The 21557-nt window shown below is 52.5% G+C and overlaps 1 protein-coding gene across 1 annotated transcript in view; it reads right to left on the bottom strand.

Moving 5' to 3' along the window:
* Nucleotides 1-4785: 4785 nt before the first annotated feature.
* Nucleotides 4786-21557, bottom strand: part of LOC142475208 (uncharacterized) — a gene marked incomplete at its 5' end in the record, with an annotated part of 29357 nt that continues 12585 nt past the window's right edge. The window contains 4 exons of the mRNA XM_075581181.1: nt 4786-4985; nt 6716-6771; nt 12288-12398; nt 20487-20597. Coding sequence (XP_075437296.1) covers nt 4830-4985; nt 6716-6771; nt 12288-12398; nt 20487-20597 — 434 coding nt within the window. The remainder of the gene's footprint in view (nt 4986-6715; nt 6772-12287; nt 12399-20486; nt 20598-21557) is intronic.

Here is a 21557-nt window from a genome sequence, read left to right as displayed (position 1 = left end):
AACACACACAGCACAAACAGCTACTGTACCTCACTACAACACACACAGCACAAACAGCTACTGTACCTCACTACAACACACAGCACAAACAGCTACTGTACCTCACTACAACACACACAGCACAAACAGCTACTGTACCTCACTACAACACACACAGCACAAACAGCTACTGTACCTCACTACAACACACACAGCACAAACAGCTACTGTACCTCACTACAACACACACAGCACAAACAGCTACTGTACCTCACTACAACACACACAGCACAAACAGCTACTGTACCTCACTACAACACACACAGCACAAACAGCTACTGTACCCCACTACAGCACACACAGCTACTGTACCTCACTACAACACACACAGCACAAACAGCTGCTGTACCACACTACAACACACACAGCACCCTCAGCTACCTCACTACAACACACACAGCACAAACAGCTACTGTACCTCACTACAGCACACACAGCACAAACAGCTACTGTACCTCACTACAACACACACAGCACAAACAGCTACTGTACCTCACTACAACACACACAGCACAAACAGCTACTGTACGTCACTACAACACACACAGCACAAACAGATACTGTACCTCACTACAACACACACAGCACAAACAGCTACTGTACCTCACTACAACACACACAGCACAAACAGCTACTGTACCTCACTACAGCAGACACAGCACAAACAGCTACTTTACCTCACTACAACACACACAGCACACACAGCTACTATACCCCACTACAACACACACAGCACACACAGCTACTGTACCTCACTACAACACACACAGCACACACAGCTACTGTACCTCACTACAACACACAGCACAAACAGCTACTGTACCTCACTACAACACACACAGCACAAACAGCTACTGTACCTCACTACAACACACACTGCACACACAGCTACTATACCTCACTACAACACACACAGTACAAACAGCTACTGTACCTCACTACAACACACACAGCACACACAGCACAAACATATACTGTACCTCACTACAACACACACAGCACCCTCAGCTTTCTCACTACAACACAGACACAGCACCCTCACCTACCTCCCTACAACACAGACACAGCACCCTCACCTACCTCCCTACAACACAGACACAGCACCCTCACCTACCTCCCTACAACAGACACAGCACCCTCAGATACCTCACTACAACACAGACACAGCACCCTCACCTACCTCACTACAACACAGACACAGCACCCTCACCTACCTCCCTACAACACAGACACAGCACCCTCACCTACCTCCCTACAACACAGACACAGCACCCTCACCTACCTCACTACAACACAGACACAGCACCCTCACCTACCTCCCTACAACACAGACACAGCACCCTCACCTACCTCCCTACAACAGACACAGCACCCTCAGCTACCTCCCTACAACACAGACACAGCACCCTCAGATACCTCACTACAACACAGACACAGCACCCTCACCTACCTCACTACAACACAGACACAGCACCCTCACCTACCTCACTACAACACAGACACAGCACCCTCACCTACCTCACTACAACACAGACACAGCACCCTCACCTACCTCCCTACAACACAGACACAGCACCCTCACCTACCTCACTACAACACAGACACAGCACCCTCACCTACCTCCCTACAACACAGACACAGCACCCTCACCTACCTCACTACAATACAGACACAGACACTCGGCTACCTCACTACAACACAGACACAGCACCCCCACCTACCTCACTACAACACAGACACAGCACCCTCACCTACCTCACTACAACACAGACACAGACACTCGGCTACCCCACAACAACAAAATCAGTGTCACGGTAGAGCAGGTATTTTAACACATTTATATTTTAGGGATCATTCAATAGACAAAACAAGGCAGTGAAATAAAATGGGTTTTATTTGGTCACTTTCCCGTGGTCGCTGGTTTCCTGGTCACTTTCACGTGGTCGCTGGTTTCCTGGTCACTTTCACGTGGTCGCTGGTTTCCTGGTCACTTTTCCGTGGTTGCTGGTTTCCTGGTCACTTTCACGTGGTCGCTGGTTTCCTGGTCACTTTCACGTGGTCGCTGGTTCCCTGGTCACTTTCCCGTGGTCGCTGGTTTCCTGGTCACTTTCTTGTGGTTGCTGCTTCCCTGGTCACTTTCCCGTGGTCGCTGGTTTCCTGGTCACTTTCACGTGGTCGCTGATTCCTTGGTCTCTTCCCGTGATCTCTGGTTTCCTGATCACTTTCCCGTGGTCGCTGGTTCCCTGGTCACTTTCCCGTGGTCGCTGGTTTCCTGGTCACTTTCACGTGGTCTCTGGTTTCCTGGTCACTTTCCCCTGGTTGCTGCTTCCCTGGTCACTTTCCCGTGGTCGCTAGTTTCCTGGTTTCTTCCTCTGGTCGCTGATTCCTTGGTCTCTTCCTGTGGTCGCTGGTTTCCTGGTCTCTTCCCGTGGTCGCTGATTCCTTGGTCTCTTCCTGTGGTCGCTGGTTTCCTGGTCTCTTCCCGTGGTCGCTGATTCCTTGGTCTCTTCCTGTGGTCGCTGATTCCTTGGTCTCTTCCTGTGGTCGCTGATTCCTGGTCTCTTCCTGTGGTCGCTGGTTTCCTGGTCTCTTCCTGTGGTCGCTGGTTCCCTGGTCTCTTCCTGTGGTCGCTGGTTTCCTGGTCTCTTCCTGTGGTCGCTGGTTCCTTGGTCTCTTCCTGTGGTCGCTGATTCCTTGGTCTCTTCCTGTGGTCGCTGGTTTCCTGGTCTCTTCCTGTGGTCGCTGGTTTCCTGGTCTCTTCCTCTGGTCGCTGGTTTCCTGGTCTCTTCCTCTGGTCTCCTGGTCTCTTCCCGTGGTCGCTGATTCCTTGGTCTCTTCCTGTGGTCGCTGATTCCTTGGTCTCTTCCTGTGGTCGCTGGTTTCCTGGTCTCTTCCTCTGGTCGCTGGTTTCCTGGTCTCTTCCTGTGGTCGCTGGTTTCCTGGTGTCTTCCTGTGGTCGCTGGTTCCTTGGTCTCTTCCCGTGGTCGCTGATTCCATGGTCTCTACCTGTGGTCGCTGGTTTCCTGGTTTCTTCCTGTGGTCGCTGATTCCTTGGTCTCTTCCTGTGGTCGCTGGTTTCCTGGTCTCTTCCTGTGGTCGCTGGTTTCCTGGTCTCTTCCTCTGGTCGCTGGTTTCCTGGTCTCTTCCCGTGGTCGCTGATTCCTTGGTCTCTTCCTGTGGTCGCTGATTCCTTGGTCTCTTCCTGTGGTCGCTGGTTTCCTGGTCTCTTCCTCTGGTCGCTGGTTTCCTGGTCTCTTCATGTGGTCGCTGGTTTCCTGGTGTCTTCCTGTGGTCGCTGGTTCCTTGGTCTCTTCCCGTGGTCGCTGATTCCATGGTCTCTTCCTGTGGTCGCTGGTTTCCTGGTTTCTTCCTGTGGTCGCTGATTCCTTGGTCTCTTCCTGTGGTCGCTGGTTTCCTGGTCTCTTCCTCTGGTCGCTGGTTTCCTGGTCTCTTCCTCTAGTCGCTGATTCCTTGGTCTCTTCCTCTGGTCGCTGATTCCTTGGTCTCTTCCTCTGGTCGCTGGTTTCCTGGTCTCTTCCTGTGGTCGCTGGTTTCCTGGTCTCTTCCTCTGGTCGCTGGTTCCTTGGTCTCTTCCTGTGGTCGCTGATTCCTTGGTCTCTTCCTCTGGTCGCTGGTTCCTTGGTCTCTTCCTCTGGTCGCTGGTTCCTTGGTCTCTTCCTGTGGTCGCTGGTTTCCTGGTCTCTTCCTCTGGTTGCTGCTTCCCCTGGTCACTTTCCTGTGGTCGCTGGTTTCCTGGTCTCTTCCTCTGGTCGCTGGTTTCCTGGTCTCTTCCTCTGGTCGCTGGTTCCTTGGTCTCTTCCTGTGGTCGCTGGTTTCCTGGTCTCTTCCTGTGGTCGCTGGTTTCCTGGTCTCTTCCTGTGGTCGCTGGTTTCCTGGTCTCTTCCTCTGGTCGCTGGTTTCCTGGTCTCTTTCTCTGGTCGCTGGTTCCTTGGTCTCTTTCCCTGGTCGCTGGTTCCCTGATCACTTCCCCTGGTTGCTTGTTTCCTGGTCTCTTCCCCTGGTTGCTGCTTCCCTGGTCACTTTCCCGTGGTCGCTGATTCCTTGGTCTCTTCCTCTGGTCGCTGGTTCCTTGGTCTATTCCTCTAGTCGCTGGTTCCTTGGTCTCTTCCCGTGGTCGCTGGTTTCCTGGTCTCTTCCTCTGGTCGCTGGTTTCCTGGTCTCTTCCTGTGGTCGCTGGTTTCCTGGTCTCTTCCTCTGGTCGCTGGTTTCCTGGTCTGTTCCTCTGGTCGCTGGTTCCTTGGTCTCTTTCCCTGGTCGCTGGTTTCCTGGTCTCTTCCTGTGGTCGATGGTTCCTTGGTCTCTTTCCCTGGTCGCTGGTTTCCTGGTCACTTTCCCGTGGTCGCTTGTTTCCTGGTCTCTTCCCCTGGTTGCTGCTTCCCTGGTCACTTTCCCGTGGTCGCTAGTTTCCTGGTTTCTTCATCTGGTCGCTTGTTTCCTGGTCTCTTCCCCTGATCACTTTCCCGTGGTCGCTGGTTCCCTGGTCACTTTCCCGTGGTCGCTAGTTTCCTGGTCACTTTCCCGTGGTCGCTGGTTTCCTGGTCTCTTCCCGTGGTCACTTTCCCGTGGTCGCTGGTTTCCTGGTCTCTTCCTCTGGTCGCAGGTTTCCTGGTCTCTTCCCGTGGTCTCTTCCTCTGGTCGCTGGTTTCCTGGTCTCTTCCTCTGGTCGCTGGTTTCCTGGTCACTTTCCAATGGTCGCTGGTTTCCTGGTCTCTTCCCCTGGTCACTTTCTGTGGTTATGGAACAGGGAGATCCGTCCTGAGAACTGGAACCTAGATCTGTATTACATTGACAATCGGAGATCCAGCGGATTCCCCCGCAGCCACAGAGAATCTGTAATCTGGGTCTCTATACTCACACGCCTCCAGTGGTTGAGTTTTCTGGTATGAGGAGCTGGGAGATTCAATCTCACCAAACCCTGATGCACACTGAGGAGAGACCAGACAGAGGAACGGTGAGTGTCCCACAGACAGAAACAAAACCTCCTATACTATCTAGTGTGGGACAAGAGGAGACTGCAAACATCTGCCGGAGAGACCACTCACTCTATAACAGCCCTGTACCTATCACTATTACAGGACCCCTCCCCCTTTAACTGCCCTGTACCTATCACTATTACAGGACCCCTTCCCCTATAACTGTCCTGTACCTATCTCTCCTATTACAGGGACACCTCCCCCTATAACTGTCCTGTACCTATCTCTCCTCTATTACAGGGACCCCTCCCCCTATAACTGTCCTGTACCTATCTCTCCTCTATTACAGGGACCCCTCCACCTATAACTGCACTGTACCTTTCACTCCTCTATTACAGAAACCCCTCCCCCTATAACTGTCCTGTACCTATCACTATTACAGGACCCCTTCCCCTATAACTGCCCTGTACCTATCACTATTACAGGACCCCTTCCCCTATAACTGCCCTGTACCTATCACTATTACAGGACCCCCCTCTATAACTGCCCTATACCTATCTCTCCTCTATTACAGGACCCCTCCCCTATAACTGTCCTGTACCTATCTCTCCTCTATTACAGGTATCCCCCCCTATAACTGTCCTGTACCTATCACTCCTCTATTACAGGGACTCCTCCCCCTATAACTGTCCTGTACCTATCTCTCCTCTATTACAGGGGCCCCTCCCCTTATAACTGTCCTGAACCTATCTCTCCTCTATTACAGGGACCCCTCCCCCTATAACTGTCCTGTACCTATCTTCTCTATTACAGGACCCTCCCCTTGTAACTGTCCTGTACCTATCTCCCCTCTATTACAAGTATCCCTCCCCCTATAACTGTCCTGTACCTACCACTCCTCTATTACAGGGACCCCTCCCCCTATAACTGTCCTGTACCTATCTCTCCTCTATTACAGGGACCCCTCCCCCTATAACTGTCCTGTACCTATCTCCCCTCTATTACAGGGACCCCTCCCCCTATAACTGTCCTATACCTATCTCTCCTCTATTACAGGGACCCCTCCCCCTATAACTGTCCTGTACCTATCTCTCCTCTATTACAGGGACCCCTCCCCTATAACTGTCCTGTACCTATCCCTCCTCTATTACAGGGACCCCTCCCCCTATATCTGTCCTGTACCTATCTCTCCTCTATTACAGGGACCCCTCCCCCTATAACTGTCCTGTACCTATCTCTCCTCTATTACAGGGACCCCTCCCCTATAACTGTCCTGTACCTATCTCTCCTCTATTACAGGACCCTCCCCCTATAACTGTCCTGTACCTATCTCTCCTCTATTACAGGGACCCCTCCCCCTATAACTGTCCTGTACCTATCTCTCCTCTATTACAGGGACCCCTCCCTCTATAACTGTCCTGTACCTATCTCTCCTCTATTACAGGGACCCTCCCCCTATAACTGTCCTGTACCTATCTCTCCTCTATTACAGAGACCCCTCCCCCTATAACTGTCCTGTACCTATCTCTCCTCTATTACAGGGACCCCTCCCCCTATAACTGTCCTGTATCTATCCCTCCTCTATTACAGGGACCCTCCCCCCTATAACTGTCCTGTACCTATCTCTCCTCTATTACAGGACCCCTCCCCCTATAACTGTCCCAGTACCTAATTCTTACAGGGCCCTCTTTCTGGAACTTTCCCTTATGTCAGGTACTGTGTTGTGTGGGTCAGTCTCTCACCTTGTCCACACGGTCTGTCTGCACCCCGTAATGTCCTCCAAATCCCTTGGCATAATCTGTATTCACAAAACAAGTCACTTAAAAAAAAAACGTTTCCAGTAGAAATAGTTATAAAAGTTTAATTTGTCTGAATTGTTCTCCACAAAATATGTTCTTTCCCCCAATGCCATCAGATCTGTCTTACATAGTTACTTAGTTACATACTTACATAGTAGTTGAGGTTGAAAAAAGATGGACGTCCATCAAGTTCAATTTATGCTAAATTTAGACAACAGATACTTTAACCTATATCTATACTTACTTATTGATCCAGAGGAAGGCAAACAAAAAACCCCAGAGTCACATCATCCAATGATATCTCATAAACGGAATAATAAATTCCTTCCTGACTCCAAGAATTGGCAATCGGATTAATCCCTGGATCAACATCCTTCCCATGTATACTTATTTGGTATATCCCTGTATACCTTTCCTTTCTAAAAAGATGTCCAACCTTTTTTTGTAACAAATCGATTGTATCTGCCATCACAGTCTCCATGGGTAATGAATCCCACACTGTAACTGCCCTTACTGTAAAGAACCCTTTCCTTTGTTGCTGGTGAAATCTCCTTTCCTCCAACCTAAAAGGGATGGCCCAGAGTCCTTAGTACTGCCCTTGGGATGAATAGTTCATTTGAAAGCTCCTTGTATTGTCCCCGAATATTTTTGTATATAGTTATCATATCCCCTCTTAGACGCCTCTTTTATAATGTAAATACATCTAATTTAGCTAGCCTCTCCTCATAAATTAGATTGTCCATCCCCTTTATTAATTTAGTGGCTCTTCTCTGCACTCTCTCTAGTTCCATAATGTATTTTTTTAGGATTGGTGCCCAAAATTGTACTCCATATTCAAGGTGTGGTCTTACTAATGCTTTGTAAAGGGGCATAATTATGTTTACTTCCCTTCCATCCATTGCCCGTTTGATGCAAGATAAGATCTTGTTTGCCTTTGCAGCTACTGCATGACTTTGGGCACTATTGCTAAGCCTGCTGTCTACAAGCACTCCTAAATCCTTCTCCATCAAGGATTCCCCCAATTTATCCCCATTTAATGTGTAAGTCGCCTTTTTATTCTTGCATCCCAAATGAATAGCCTCACATTTATCTGTATTAAACCTCATCTGCCATTTACCTGTCCACATTTCCAGTCTCTCCAAGTCCTTCTGGAGAGAAATTACATCCTGCTCTGATTCTATTACCTTACACAATTTAGTATCATCAGCAAAGATGGAGACTTTGCTCTCGATCCCAACCTCAAGGTCATTAATAAACAAGTTAAAAAGCAGGGGTCCCAGTACCGATCCTTGGTGTACTCCACTCACGACTTTAGCCCAACATGAAAAGGCTCCATTTATGACAAACCTCTGTTGTCTGTCCTTTAACCAGTTTTCAATCCAGGAGCAAATATTATTACTGAGTCCAATTTTCTTTATTTTGTACACCAACCTCTTGTGTGGAACCGTATCAAAAGCCTATGCAAAATCTAAGTAGACCACATCAACTGCATTACCCTGGTCTAAATTCCTACTTACCTCCTCAAAGAAACAAATAAGGTTAGTTTAGCATGATCTATCCTTCATAAATCCATGCTGGGGAGGTGTTACCTGTCTGTGACTGGCCGGGGAGGTGTTACCTGTCTGTGACTGGCTGGGGAGGTGTTACCTGTCTGTGACTGGCTGGGGAGGTGTTACCTGTCTGTGACTGGCTGGGGAGGTGTTACCTGTCTGTGACTGGCTGGGGAGGTGTTACCTGTCTGTGACTGGCCGGGGAGGTGTTACCTGTCAGTGACTGGCTGGGGAGGTGTTACCTGTCTGTGACTGGTCGGGGAGGTGTTACCTGTCTGTGACTGGCTGGGGAGGTGTTACCTGTCTGTGACTGGCTGGGGAGGTGTTACCTGTCTGTGACTGGCTGGGGAGGTGTTACCTGTCTGTGACTGGCTGGGGAGGTGTTACCTGTCTGTGACTGGTCGGGGAGGTGTTACCTGTCTGTGACTGGCTGGGGAGGTGTTACCTGTCTGTGACTGGCTGGGGAGGTGTTACCTGTCTGTGACTGGCTGGGGAGGTGTTACCTGTCTGTGACTGGCTGGGGAGGTGTTACCTGTCTGTGACTGGCTGGGGAGGTGTTACCTGTCTGTGACTGGCCGGGGAGGTGTTACCTGTCTGTGACTGGCCGGGGAGGTGTTACCTGTCTGTGACTGGCTGGGGAGGTGTTACCTGTCTGTGACTGGCTGGGGAGGTGTTACCTGTCTGTGACTGGCTGGGGAGGTGTTACCTGTCTGTGACTGGCCGGGGAGGTGTTACCTGTCTGTGACTGGCCGGGGAGGTGTTACCTGTCTCTGACTGGCTGGGGAGGTGTTACCTGTCTGTGACTGGTCGGGGAGGTGTTACCTGTCTGTGACTGGCTGGGGAGGTGTTACCTGTCCGTGACTGGCTGGGGAAGAGTTACTTGTCCGTCACTGGCTGGGGAAGAGTTACCTGTCCGTCACTGGCTGGGGAACTATTACCTGTCTGTGACTGGCCGTGGAGGTGTTACCTGTCTGTGACTGGCCGGGGAGGTGTTACCTGTCTGTAATTGGCCGGGGAGGTGTTACCTATCTGTGACTGGCTGGGGAGGTGTTACCTGTCTGTGACTGGCTGAGGAGGTGTTACCTGTCTCTGACTGGCTGAGGAGGTGTTACCTGTCAGTGACTGGCTGGGGAGGTGTTACCTGTCTGTGACTGGCTGGGGAGGTGTTACCTGTCTGTGACTGTCTGGGGAGGTGTTACCTGTCTGTGACTGGCCGGGGAGGTGTTACCTGTCTGTGACTGGTCGGGGAGGTATTACCTGTCTGTGACTGGCTGGGGAGGTGTTACCTGTTGGTGACTGGCTGGGGAGGTGTTACCTGTCTGTGACTGGCCGTGGAGGTGTTACCTGTCTGTGACTAGATGGGGAGGTGTTACCTGTCAGTGACTGGCTGGGGAGGTGTTACCTGTCTGTGACTGGCCGTGGAGGTGTTACCTGTCAGTGACTGGCTGGGGAGGTGTTACCTGTCAGTGACTGGCTGGGGAGGTGTTACCTGTCTGTGACTGGCCGTGGAGGTGTTACCTGTCTGTGACTGGCTGGGGAGGTGTTACCTGTCTGTGACTGGCCGGGGAGGTGTTACCTGTCTGTGACTGGCCGGGGAGATGTTACCTGTCTGTGACTGGCCGGGGAGGTGTTTCCTGTCTGTGACTGGCTGGGGAGGTGTTACCTGTCTGTGACTGGCTGGGGAGGTGTTACCTGTCTGTGACTGGCTGGGGAGGTGTTACCTGTCTGTGACTGGCCGGGGAGGTGTTACCTGTCTGTGACTGGCTGGGGAGGTGTTACCTGTCTGTGACTGGCCGGGGAGGTGTTACAGTACCTGTGTTTGACTGGCCGTGGAGGTGTTACCTGCCTGTGACTGGCCGGGGAGGTGTTACCTGTCTGTGACTGGCTGGGGAGGTGTTACCTGTCTGTGACTGGCTGGGGAGGTGTTACCTGTCTGTGACTGGCTGGGGGGATATATTACCTGTCTGTGATTGGCCGGGGAGGTGTTTCCTGTCTGTGACTGGCCGGGGAGGTGTTACCTGTCTGTGACTGGCCGGGGAGGTGTTACCTGCCTGTGACTGGCTGGGGAGGTGTTACCTGTCTGTGACTGGCTGGGGAGGTGTTACCTGTCTGTGACTGGCTGGGGAGGTGTTACCTGTCTGTGACTGGCTGGGGAGGTGTTACCTGTCAGTGACTGGCTGGGGAGGTGTTACCTGTCTGTGACTGGCCGGGGAGGTGTTACCTGTCTGTGACTTGCTGGGGAGGTGTTACCTGTCAGTGACTGGCTGGGGAGGTGTTACCTGTCTGTTACTGGCTGGGGAGGTGTTACCTGTCAGTGACTGGCTGGGGAGGTGTTACCTGTCTGTGACTGGCTGGGGAGGTGTTACCTGTCAGTGACTGGCTGGGGAGGTGTTTCCTGTCTGTGACTGGCTGGGGAGGTGTTACCTGTCTGTGACTGGCTGGGGAGGTGTTACCTGTCTGTGACTGGCTGGGGAGGTGTTACCTGTCAGTGACTGGCTGGGGAGGTGTTACCTGTCGGTGACTGGCTGGGGAGGTGTTACCTGTCTGTGACTGGCTGGGGAGGTGTTACCTGTCAGTGACTGGCTGGGGAAGTGTTACCTGTCAGTGACTGGCTGGGAAGGTGTTACCTGTCTGTGACTGGCTGGGGAGGTGTTACCTGTCTGTGACTGGCTGGGGAGGTGTTACCTGTCAGTGACTGGCTGGGGAGGTGTTACCTGTCGGTGACTGGCTGGGGAGGTGTTACCTGTCTGTGACTGGCTGGGGAGGTGTTACCATTCAGTGACTGGCTGGGGAGGTGTTACCTGTCTGTGACTGGCTGGGGAGGTGTTTCCTGTCTGTGACTGGCTGGGGAGGTGTTACCTGTCAGTGACTGGCTGGGGAAGTGTTACCTGTCAGTGACTGGCCGGGAAGGTGTTACCTGTCTGTGACTGGCTGGGGAGGTGTTACCTGTCTGTGACTGGCTGGGGAGGTGTTACCTGTTTGTGATTGGCTGGGGAGGTGTTACCTGTCTGTGACTGGCCGGGGAGGTGTTACCTGTCTGTGATTGGCTGGGGAGGTGTTACCTGTTTGTGATTGGCTGGGGAGGTGTTACCTGTCTGTGACTGGCCGGGGAGGTGTTACCTGTCTGTGATTGGCTGGGGAGGTGTTACCTGTCTGTGACTGGCCGGGGAGGTGTTACCTGTCTGTGACTGGCTGGGGAGGTGTTACCTGTCTGTGACTGGCGGGGGAGGTGTTACCTGTCTGTGATTGGCTGGGGAGGTGTTACCTGTCTGTGACTGGCTGGGGAGGTGTTACCTGTCTGTGACTGGCGGGGGAGGTGTTACCTGTCTGTGATTGGCTGGGGAGGTGTTACCTGTCTGTGACTGGCCGGGGAGGTGTTACCTGTCTGTGATTGGCTGGGGAGGTGTTACCTGTCTGTGACTGGCCGGGGAGGTGTTACCTGTCTGTGACTGGCTGGGGAGGTGTTACCTGTCTGTGATTGGCTGGGGAGGTGTTACCTGTCTGTGACTGGCGGGGGAGGTGTTACCTGTCTGTGATTGGCTGGGGAGGTGTTACCTGTCTGTGACTGGCTGGGGAGGTGTTACCTGTCTGTGACTGGCGGGGGAGGTGTTACCTGTCTGTGATTGGCCGGGGAGGTGTTACCTGTCTGTGACTGGCTGGGGAGGTGTTACCTGTCTGTGACTGGCTGGGGGGGTGTTACCCGTCTGTGACTGGCTGGGGAGGTGTTACCTGTCTGTGACTTGCTGGGGTAGTGCTACCTGTCTGTGACTGGCTGGGGAGGTGTTACCTGTCTCTGACTGGCTGGGGAGGTGTTACCTGTCTGTGACTGGCCGGGGAGGTGTTACCTGTCTGTGACTGGCCGGGGAGATGTTACCTGTCTGTGACTGGCTGGGGGGATATATTACCTGTCTGTGACTGGCTGGGGAGGTGTTACCCGTCTGTGATTGGCTAGTGGGATATATTACCTGTCTGTGATTGGTGGGTTTGTAATTCTTCTTTATGACTCCAGCTGTGAGCAGATTTATCTTGTCGATCCTTCTGCACCCCAAATTTACCCCCAAATCCTTGAGAGTGATCTGAGAAGACAGAAAACAAGAAACGGACATGTTACTGTGGGAGAGAACGAGAAACGGTACAATACAGGAGATGGTGAGTGGGTGTCACGTGATGGATAATGAGTGAGTGCCACGTGATGGATAATGAGTGGGTGTCACGTGATGGATAATGAGTGGATGTCACGTGATGGATAATGAGTGGGTCAGGTGATGGATAATGTGTGGGTGTCACGTGATGGATAATGAGTTGGTGTCACGTGATGGATAATGAGTGGGTGTCACGTGATGGATAATGAGTGGGTGTCACGTGATGGATAATGCGTGGGTGTCACGTGATGGATAATGAGTGAGTGTCACGTGATGGATAATGAGTGAGTGTCACGTGATGGATAATGAGTGAGTGTCACATGATGGATAATGAGTGAGTGTCACGTGATGGATAATGAGTGAGTGTCACGTGATGGATAATGAGTGAGTGTCACGTGATGGATAATGAGTTGGTGTCACGTGATGGATAATGAGTTGGTGTCACGTGATGGATAATGAGTGGGTGTCACGTGATGGATAATGAGTGGGTCAGGTGATGGATAATGAGTGGGTGTCACGTGATGGATAATGCGTGGGTGTCACGTGATGGATAATGAGTGAGTGTCACGTGATGGATAATGAGTGAGTGTCACGTGATGGATAATGAGTGAGTGTCACGTGATGGATAATGAGTGAGTGTCACGTGATGGATAATGAGTGAGTGTCACGAGATAGATAATGAGTGAGTGTCACGTGATGTATAATGAGTGAGTGTCACGTGATGGATAATGCGTGGGTGTCACGTGATGGATAATAAGTGGATGACACGTGATGGATAATGAGTGAGTGTCACGTGATGGATAATGCGTGGGTGTCACGTGATGGAAAATGAGTTGGTGTCACGTGATGGATAATGAGTGGATGACACGTGATGGATAATGAGTGAGTGTCACGTGATGGATAATGAGTGAGTGTCACATGATGGATAATGTGTGGGTGTCACGTGATGGATAATGAGTTGGTGTCACGTGATGGATAATGAGTGGGTGTCACGTGATGGATAATGAGTGGGTGTCACGTGATGGATAATGAGTGGGTGTCACGTGATGGATAATGAGTGGGTGTCACGTGATGGATAATGAGTGGGTGTCACGTGATGGATAATGAGTTGGTGTCACGTGATGGATAATGAGTTGGTGTCACGTGATGGATAATGAGTGGGTGTCACGTGATGGATAATGAGTGGGTCAGGTGATGGATAATGTGTGGGTGTCACGTGATGGATAATGAGTGGGTGTCACGTGATGGATAATGAGTGAGTGTCACGTGATGGATAATGAGTGGGTGTCACGTGATGGATAATGCGTGGGTGTCACGTGATGGATAATGAGTGAGTGTCACGTGATGGATAATGAGTGAGTGTCACGTGATGGATAATGAGTGAGTGTCACGTGATGGATAATGAGTGAGTGTCACGTGATGGATAATGAGTGAGTGTCACGTGATGTATAATGAGTGAGTGTCACGTGATGGATAATGCGTGGGTGTCACGTGATGGATAATGAGTGGATGACACGTGATGGATAATGAGTGAGTGTCACGTGATGGATAATGCGTGGGTGTCACGTGATGGATAATGCGTGGGTGTCACGTGATGGAAAATGAGTTGGTGTCACGTGATGGATAATGAGTGGATGACACGTGATGGATACTGAGTGTCACGTGATGGATAATGAGTGAGTGTCACGTGATGGATAATGAGTGAGTGTCACATGATGGATAATGTGTGGGTGTCACGTGATGGATAATGAGTTGGTGTCACGTGATGGATAATGAGTGGGTGTCACGTGATGGATAATGCGTGGGTGTCACGTGATGGATAATGCGTGGGTGTCACGTGATGGAAAATGAGTTGGTGTCACGTGATGGATAATGAGTGGATGACACGTGATGGATACTGAGTGTCACGTGATGGATAATGAGTGAGTGTCACGTGATGGATAATGAGTGGGTGTCACGTGATGGATAATGCGTGGGTGTCACGTGATGGATAATGAGTGAGTGTCACGTGATGGATAATGAGTGAGTGTCACGTGATGGATAATGAGTGAGTGTCACGTGATGGATAATGAGTGAGTGTCACGTGATGGATAATGAGTGAGTGTCACGTGATGTATAATGAGTGAGTGTCACGTGATGGATAATGCGTGGGTGTCACGTGATGGATAATGAGTGGATGACACGTGATGGATAATGAGTGAGTGTCACGTGATGGATAATGCGTGGGTGTCACGTGATGGATAATGCGTGGGTGTCACGTGATGGAAAATGAGTTGGTGTCACGTGATGGATAATGAGTGGATGACACGTGATGGATACTGAGTGTCACGTGATGGATAATGAGTGAGTGTCACGTGATGGATAATGAGTGAGTGTCACATGATGGATAATGTGTGGGTGTCACGTGATGGATAATGAGTTGGTGTCACGTGATGGATAATGAGTGGGTGTCACGTGATGGATAATGAGTGGGTGTCACGTGATGGATAATGAGTGGGTGTCACGTGATGGATAATGAGTGGGTGTCACGTGATGGATAATGAGTGGGTGTCACGTGATGGATAATGAGTGGGTGTCACGTGATGGATAATGAGTGGGTGCCACGTGATGGATAATGAGTGGGTGCCACGTGATGGAGAATGAGTGAGTGTCACGTGATGGATAATGAGTGAGTGTCACATGATGGATAATGTGTGGGTGTCACGTGATGGATAATGAGTTGGTGTCACGTGATGGATAATGAGTGGGTGTCACGTGATGGATAATGAGTGGGTGTCACGTGATGGATAATGAGTGGGTGTCACGTGATGGATAATGAGGTGGGTGTCTGACATTCAAAAATACTGAGCACATCTGTATCTAAACTGACAAGAGACTTTCAGACCAGAGCTTTGATTAGAACCAAACATCGTGTGCGAAAATCAATGTGGGACCAGCAAATGCCGTCTGTGACTGGCTGGGGAGGTGTACCTGTCTGTGACTGGCTGGGGAGGTGTTACCTGTCAGTGACTGGCTGGGGAGGTGTTACCTGTCAGTGACTGGCTGGGGAGGTGTTACCTGTCAGTGACTGGCTGGGGAGGTGTTACCTGTCAGTGACTGGCTGGGGAGGTGTTACCTGTCAGTGACTGGCTGGGGAGGTGTTACCTGTCAGTGACTGGCTGGGGAGGTGTTACCTGTCTGTGACTGGCTGGGGAGGTGTTACCTGTCTGTGACTGGCTGGGGAGGTGTTATCTGTCTGTGACTGGCTGGGGAGGTGTTACCTGTCAGTGACTGGCTGGGGAGGTGTTACCTGTCAGTGACTGGCTGGGGAGGTGTTACCTGTCTGTGACTGGCTGGGGAGGTGTTACCTGTCTGTGACTGGCTGGGGAGGTGTTACCTGTCAGTGACTGGCTGGGGAGGTGTTACCTGTCAGTGACTGGCTGGGGAGTTGTTACCTGTCGGTGACTGGCTGGGGAGGTGTTACCTGTTGGTGACTGGCCGGGGAGATGTTACCTGTCTGTGATTTGCCGGGGAGGTGTTACCTGTCTGTGACTGGCCGGGGAGGTGTTACCTGTCTGTGACTGGCCGGGGAGATGTTACCTGTCTGTGATTGGCCGGGGAGGTGTTACCTGTCAGTGACTGGCTGGGGAGGTGTTACCTGTCTGTGACTGGCTGGGGAGGTGTTACCTGTCTGTGACTGGCTGGGGAGGTGTTACCTGTCTGTGACTGGCTGGGGAGGTGTTACCTGTCAGTGACTGGCTGGGGAGGTGTACCTGTCAGTGACTGGCTGGGGAGGTGTTACCTGTCTGTGACTGGCTGGGGAGGTGTTACCTGTCAGTGACTGGCTGGGGAGGTGTTAACTGTCTGTGACTGGCTGGGGAGGTGTTACCTGTCTGTGACTGGCTGGGGAGGTGTTACCTGTCTGTTACTGGCTGGGGAGGTGTTACCTGTCAGTGACTGGCTGGGGAGGTGTTACCTGTCTGTGACTGGCTGGGGAGGTGTTATCTGTCTGTGACTGGCTGGGGAGGTGTTACCTGTCAGTGACTGGCTGGGGAGGTGTTACCTGTCTGTTACTGGCTGGGGAGGTGTTACCTGTCAGTGACTGGCTGGGGAGGTGTTACCTGTCTGTGACTGGCTGGGGAGGTGTTATCTGTCTGTGACTGGCTGGGGAGGTGTTACCTGTCTGTGACTGGCTGGGGAGGTGTTACCTGTCAGTGACTGGCTGGGGAGGTGTTACCTGTCAGTGACTGGCTGGGGAGGTGTTACCTGTCAGTGACTGGCTGGGGAGGTGTTACCTGTCAGTGACTGGCTGGGGAGGTGTTACCAGTCTGTGACTGGCTGGGGAGTTGTTACCTGTCGGTGACTGACTGGGGAGGTGTTACCTGTCTGTGACTGGCTGGGGAGGTGTTATCTGTCTGTGACTGGCTGGGGAGGTGTTACCTGTCTGTGACTGGCTGGGGAGGTGTTATCTGTCTGTGACTGGCTGGGGAGGTGTTACCTGTCTGTGACTGGCTGGGGAGGTGTTACCTGTCTGTGACTGGCTGGGGAGGTGTTACCTGTCTGTGACTGGTCGGGGAGGTGTTACCTGTCTGTGACTGGCTGGGGAGGTGTTACCTGTTGGTGACTGGCCGGGGAGATGTTACCTGTCTGTGATTGGCCGGGGAGGTGTTACCTGTCTGTGACTGGCCGGGGAGGTGTTACCTGTCTGTGACTGGCCGGGGAGGTGTTACCTGTCTGTGACTGGCCGGGGAGGTGTTACCTGTCTGTGACTGGCTGGGGAGGTGTTACCTGTTGGTGACTGGCCGGGGAGATGTTACCTGTCTGTGACTGGCCGGGGAGGTGTTACCTGTCAGTGACTGGCCGGGGAGGTGTTACCTGTCTGTAATTGGCCGGGGAGGTGTTACCTGTCTGTAATTGGCCGGGGAGGTGTTACCTGTCTCTGACTGGCTGGGGAGGTGTTACCTGTCTGTGACTGGCCGGGGAGGTGTTACCTGTCTGTGACTGGCTGGGGAGGTGTTACCTGTCTGTGACTAGCTGGGGAGGTGTTACCTGTCTGTGACTGGCTGGGCCGGGGAGGTGTTACCTGTCAGTGACTGGCCGGGGAGGTGTTACCTGTCTGTAATTGGCCGGGGAGGTGTTACCTGTCTGTAATTGGCCGGGGAGGTGTTACCTGTCTCTGACTGGCTGGGGAGGTGTTACCTGTCTGTGACTGGCCGGGGAGGTGTTACCTGTCTGTGATTGGCTGGGGAGGTGTTACCTGTCTGTGACTAGCTGGGGAGGTGTTACCTGTCTGTGACTGGCTGGGGAGGTGTTACCTGTCTGTGACTGGCTGGGGAGGTGTTACCTGTCTGTGACTAGCTGGGGAGGTGTTACCTGTCTGTGACTGGCCGGGGAGGTGTTACCTGTCTGTGACTGGCTGGGGAGGTGTTACCTGTCTGTGACTGGCTGGGGAGGTGTTACCTGTCTGTGACTAGCTGGGGAGGTGTTACCTGTCTGTGACTAGCTGGGGAGGTGTTACCTGTCTGTGACTGGCTGGGGAGGTGTTACCTGTCTGTGACTGGCTGGGGAGGTGTTACCTGTCTGTGACTAGCTGGGGAGGTGTTACCTGTCTGTGACTGGCCGGGGAGGTGTTACCTGTCTGTGACTGGTCGGGGAGGTGTTACCTGTCTGTAATTGGCCGGGGAGGTGTTACCTGTCTGTGACTGGCTGGGGTGGTGTTACCTGTCTGTGACTGGCCGGGGAGGTGTTTCCTGTCTGTGATTGGCCGGGGAGGTGTTACCTGTCTGTGACTGGCTGGGGAGGTGTTACCTGTCAGTGACTGGCTGGGGAGGTGTTACCTGTCTGTGATTGGCCGGGGAGGTGTTACCTGTCTGTGATTGGCCGGGGAGGTGTTACCTGTCTGTGACTGGCTGGGGAGGTGTTACCTGCCTGTGACTGGCTGGGGAGGTGTTACCTGTCTGTGACTGGCTGGGGTAGAGTTACCTGTCTGTGACTGGCCGGGGAGGTGTTTCCTGTCTGTGACTGGCTGGGGAGGTGTACCTGTCAGTGACTGGCTGGGGAGGTGTTACCTGTCTGTGACTGGCTGGGGAGGTGTTACCTGTCTGTGACTGGCTGGGGAAGAGTTACCTGTCTGTGACTGGCCGGGGAGGTGTTACCTGTCTGTGACTGGCTGGGGAGGTGTTACCTGTCTGTGACTGGCTGGGGAAGAGTTACCTGTCAGTGACTGGCCGGGGAGGTGTTACCTGTCAGTGACTGGCTGGGGTGGTGTTACCTGTCTGTGACTGGCTGGGGAGGTGTTACCTGTCTGTGACTGGCTGGGGAGGTGTTACCTGTCTGTGACTGGCTGGGGAGGTGTTACCTGTCTGTGACTGGCTGGGGAAGAGTTACCTGTCTGTGACTGGCCGGGGAGGTGTTACCTGTCTGTGACTGGCTGGGGAGGTGTTACCTGTCTGTGACTGGCTGGGGAAGAGTTACCTGTCAGTGACTGGCCGGGGAGGTGTTACCTGTCAGTGACTGGCTGGGGTGGTGTTACCTGTCTGTGACTGGCTGGGGAGGTGTTACCTGTCTGTGACTGGCTGGGGAGGTGTACCTGTCAGTGACTGGCTGGGGAGATGTTACCTGTCTGTGACTGGCTGGGGAGGTGTTACCTGTCTGTGACTGGCTGGGGAGGTGTTACCTGTCAGTGACTGGCTGGGGAGGTGTTACCTGTCTGTGACTGGCTGGGGAGGTGTTACCTGTCTGTGACTGGCTGGGGAGGTGTTACCTGTCTGTGACTGGCTGGGGAGGTGTTACCTGTCAGTGACTGGCTGGGGAGGTGTTACCTGTCAGTGACTGGCTGGGGAAGTGTTACCTGTCAGTGACTGGCTGGGAAGGTGTTACCTGTCTGTGACTGGCTGGGGAGGTGTTACCTGTCTGTGACTGGCTGGGGAGGTGTTACCTGTCAGTGACTGGCTGGGGAGGTGTTACCTGTCGGTGACTGGCTGGGGAGGTGTTACCTGTCTGTGACTGGCTGGGGAGGTGTTACCTGTCAGTGACTGGCCGGGAAGGTGTTACCTGTCTGTGACTGGCCGGGAAGGTGTTACCTGTCTGTGACTGGCTGGGGAGGTGTTACCTGTTTGTGATTGGCTGGGGAGGTGTTACCTGTCTGTGACTGGCCGGGGAGGTGTTACCTGTCTGTGATTGGCTGGGGAGGTGTTACCTGTTTGTGATTGGCTGGGGAGGTGTTACCTGTCTGTGACTGGCCGGGGAGGTGTTACCTGTCTGTGATTGGCAGGGGAGGTGTTACCTGTCTGTGACTGGCCGGGGAGGTGTTACCTGTCTGTGACTGGCTGGGGAGGTGTTACCTGTCTGTGACTGGCGGGGGAGGTGTTACCTGTCTGTGATTGGCTGGGGAGGTGTTACCTGTCTGTGACTGGCTGGGGAGGTGTTACCTGTCTGTGACTGGCGGGGGAGGTGTTACCTGTCTGTGATTGGCTGGGGAGGTGTTACCTGTCTGTGACTGGCCGGGGAGGTGTTACCTGTCTGTGATTGGCTGGGGAGGTGTTACCTGTCTGTGACTGGCCGGGGAGGTGTTACCTGTCTGTGACTGGCTGGGGAGGTGTTACCTGTCTGTGATTGGCTGGGGAGGTGTTACCTGTCTGTGACTGGCGGGGGAGGTGTTACCTGTCTGTGATTGGCTGGGGAGGTGTTACCTGTCTGTGACTGGCTGGGGAGGTGTTACCTGTCTGTGACTGGCGGGGGAGGTGTTACCTGTCTGTGATTGGCCGGGGAGGTGTTACCTGTCTGTGACTGGCCGGGGAGGTGTTACCTGTCTGTGACTGGCTGGGGAGGTGTTACCTGTCTGTGACTTGCTGGGGTAGTGCTACCTGTCTGTGACTGGCTGGGGAGGTGTTACCTGTCTCTGACTGGCTGGGGAGGTGTTACCTGTCTGTGACTGGCCGGGGAGGTGTTACCTGTCTGTGACTGGCTGGGGGGATATATTACCTGTCTGTGACTGGCTGGGGAGGTGTTACCCGTCTGTGATTGGCTAGTGGGATATATTACCTGTCTGTGATTGGTGGGTTTGTAATTCTTCTTTATGACTCCAGCTGTGAGCAGATTTATCTTGTCGATCCTTCTGCACCCCAAATTTACCCCCAAATCCTTGAGAGTGATCTGAGAAGACAGAAAACAAGAAACGGACATGTTACTGTGGGAAAGAACGAGAAACGGTACAATACAGGAGATGGTGAGTGGGTGTCACGTGATGGATAATGAGTGAGTGCCAAGTGATGGATAATGAGTGGGTGTCACGTGATGGATAATGAGTGGGTGTCACGTGATGGATAATGAGTGGGTCAGGTGATGGATAATGTGTGGGTGTCACGTGATGGATAATGAGTTGGTGTCACGTGATGGATAATGAGTGGGTGTCACGTGATGGATAATGAGTGGGTGTCACGTGATGGATAATGCGTGGGTGTCACGTGATGGATAATGAGTGAGTGTCACGTGATGGATAATGAGTGAGTGTCACGTGATGGATAATGAGTGAGTGTCACGTGATGGATAATGAGTGAGTGTCACGTGATGGATAATGAGTGAGTGTCACGTGATGGATAATGAGTTGGTGTCACGTGATGGATAATGAGTTGGTGTCACGTGATGGATAATGAGTGGGTGTCACGTGATGGATAATGAGTGGGTCAGGTGATGGATAATGAGTGGGTGTCACGTGATGGATAATGCGTGGGTGTCACGTGATGGATAATGAGTGAGTGTCACGTGATGGATAATGAGTGAGTGTCACGTGATGGATAATGAGTGAGTGTCACGTGATGGATAATGAGTGAGTGTCACGTGATGGATAATGAGTGAGTGTCACGTGATGTATAATGAGTGAGTGTCACATGATGGATAATGCGTGGGTGTCACGTGATGGATAATAAGTGGATGACACGTGATGGATAATGAGTGAGTGTCACGTGATGGATAATGCGTGGGTGTCACGTGATGGAAAATGAGTTGGTGTCACGTGATGGATAATGAGTGGATGACACGTGATGGATACTGAGTGTCACGTGATGGATAATGAGTGAGTGTCACGTGATGGATAATGAGTGAGTGTCACATGAT

Source organism: Ascaphus truei, unplaced genomic scaffold (genome assembly GCF_040206685.1).
Source record: "Ascaphus truei isolate aAscTru1 unplaced genomic scaffold, aAscTru1.hap1 HAP1_SCAFFOLD_1105, whole genome shotgun sequence".
Lineage (NCBI taxonomy): Eukaryota > Metazoa > Chordata > Amphibia > Anura > Ascaphidae > Ascaphus > Ascaphus truei.
The sequence above is the reverse complement of the archived record's forward strand: the minus strand, read 5'-3'. Positions and strand labels throughout refer to the sequence as shown.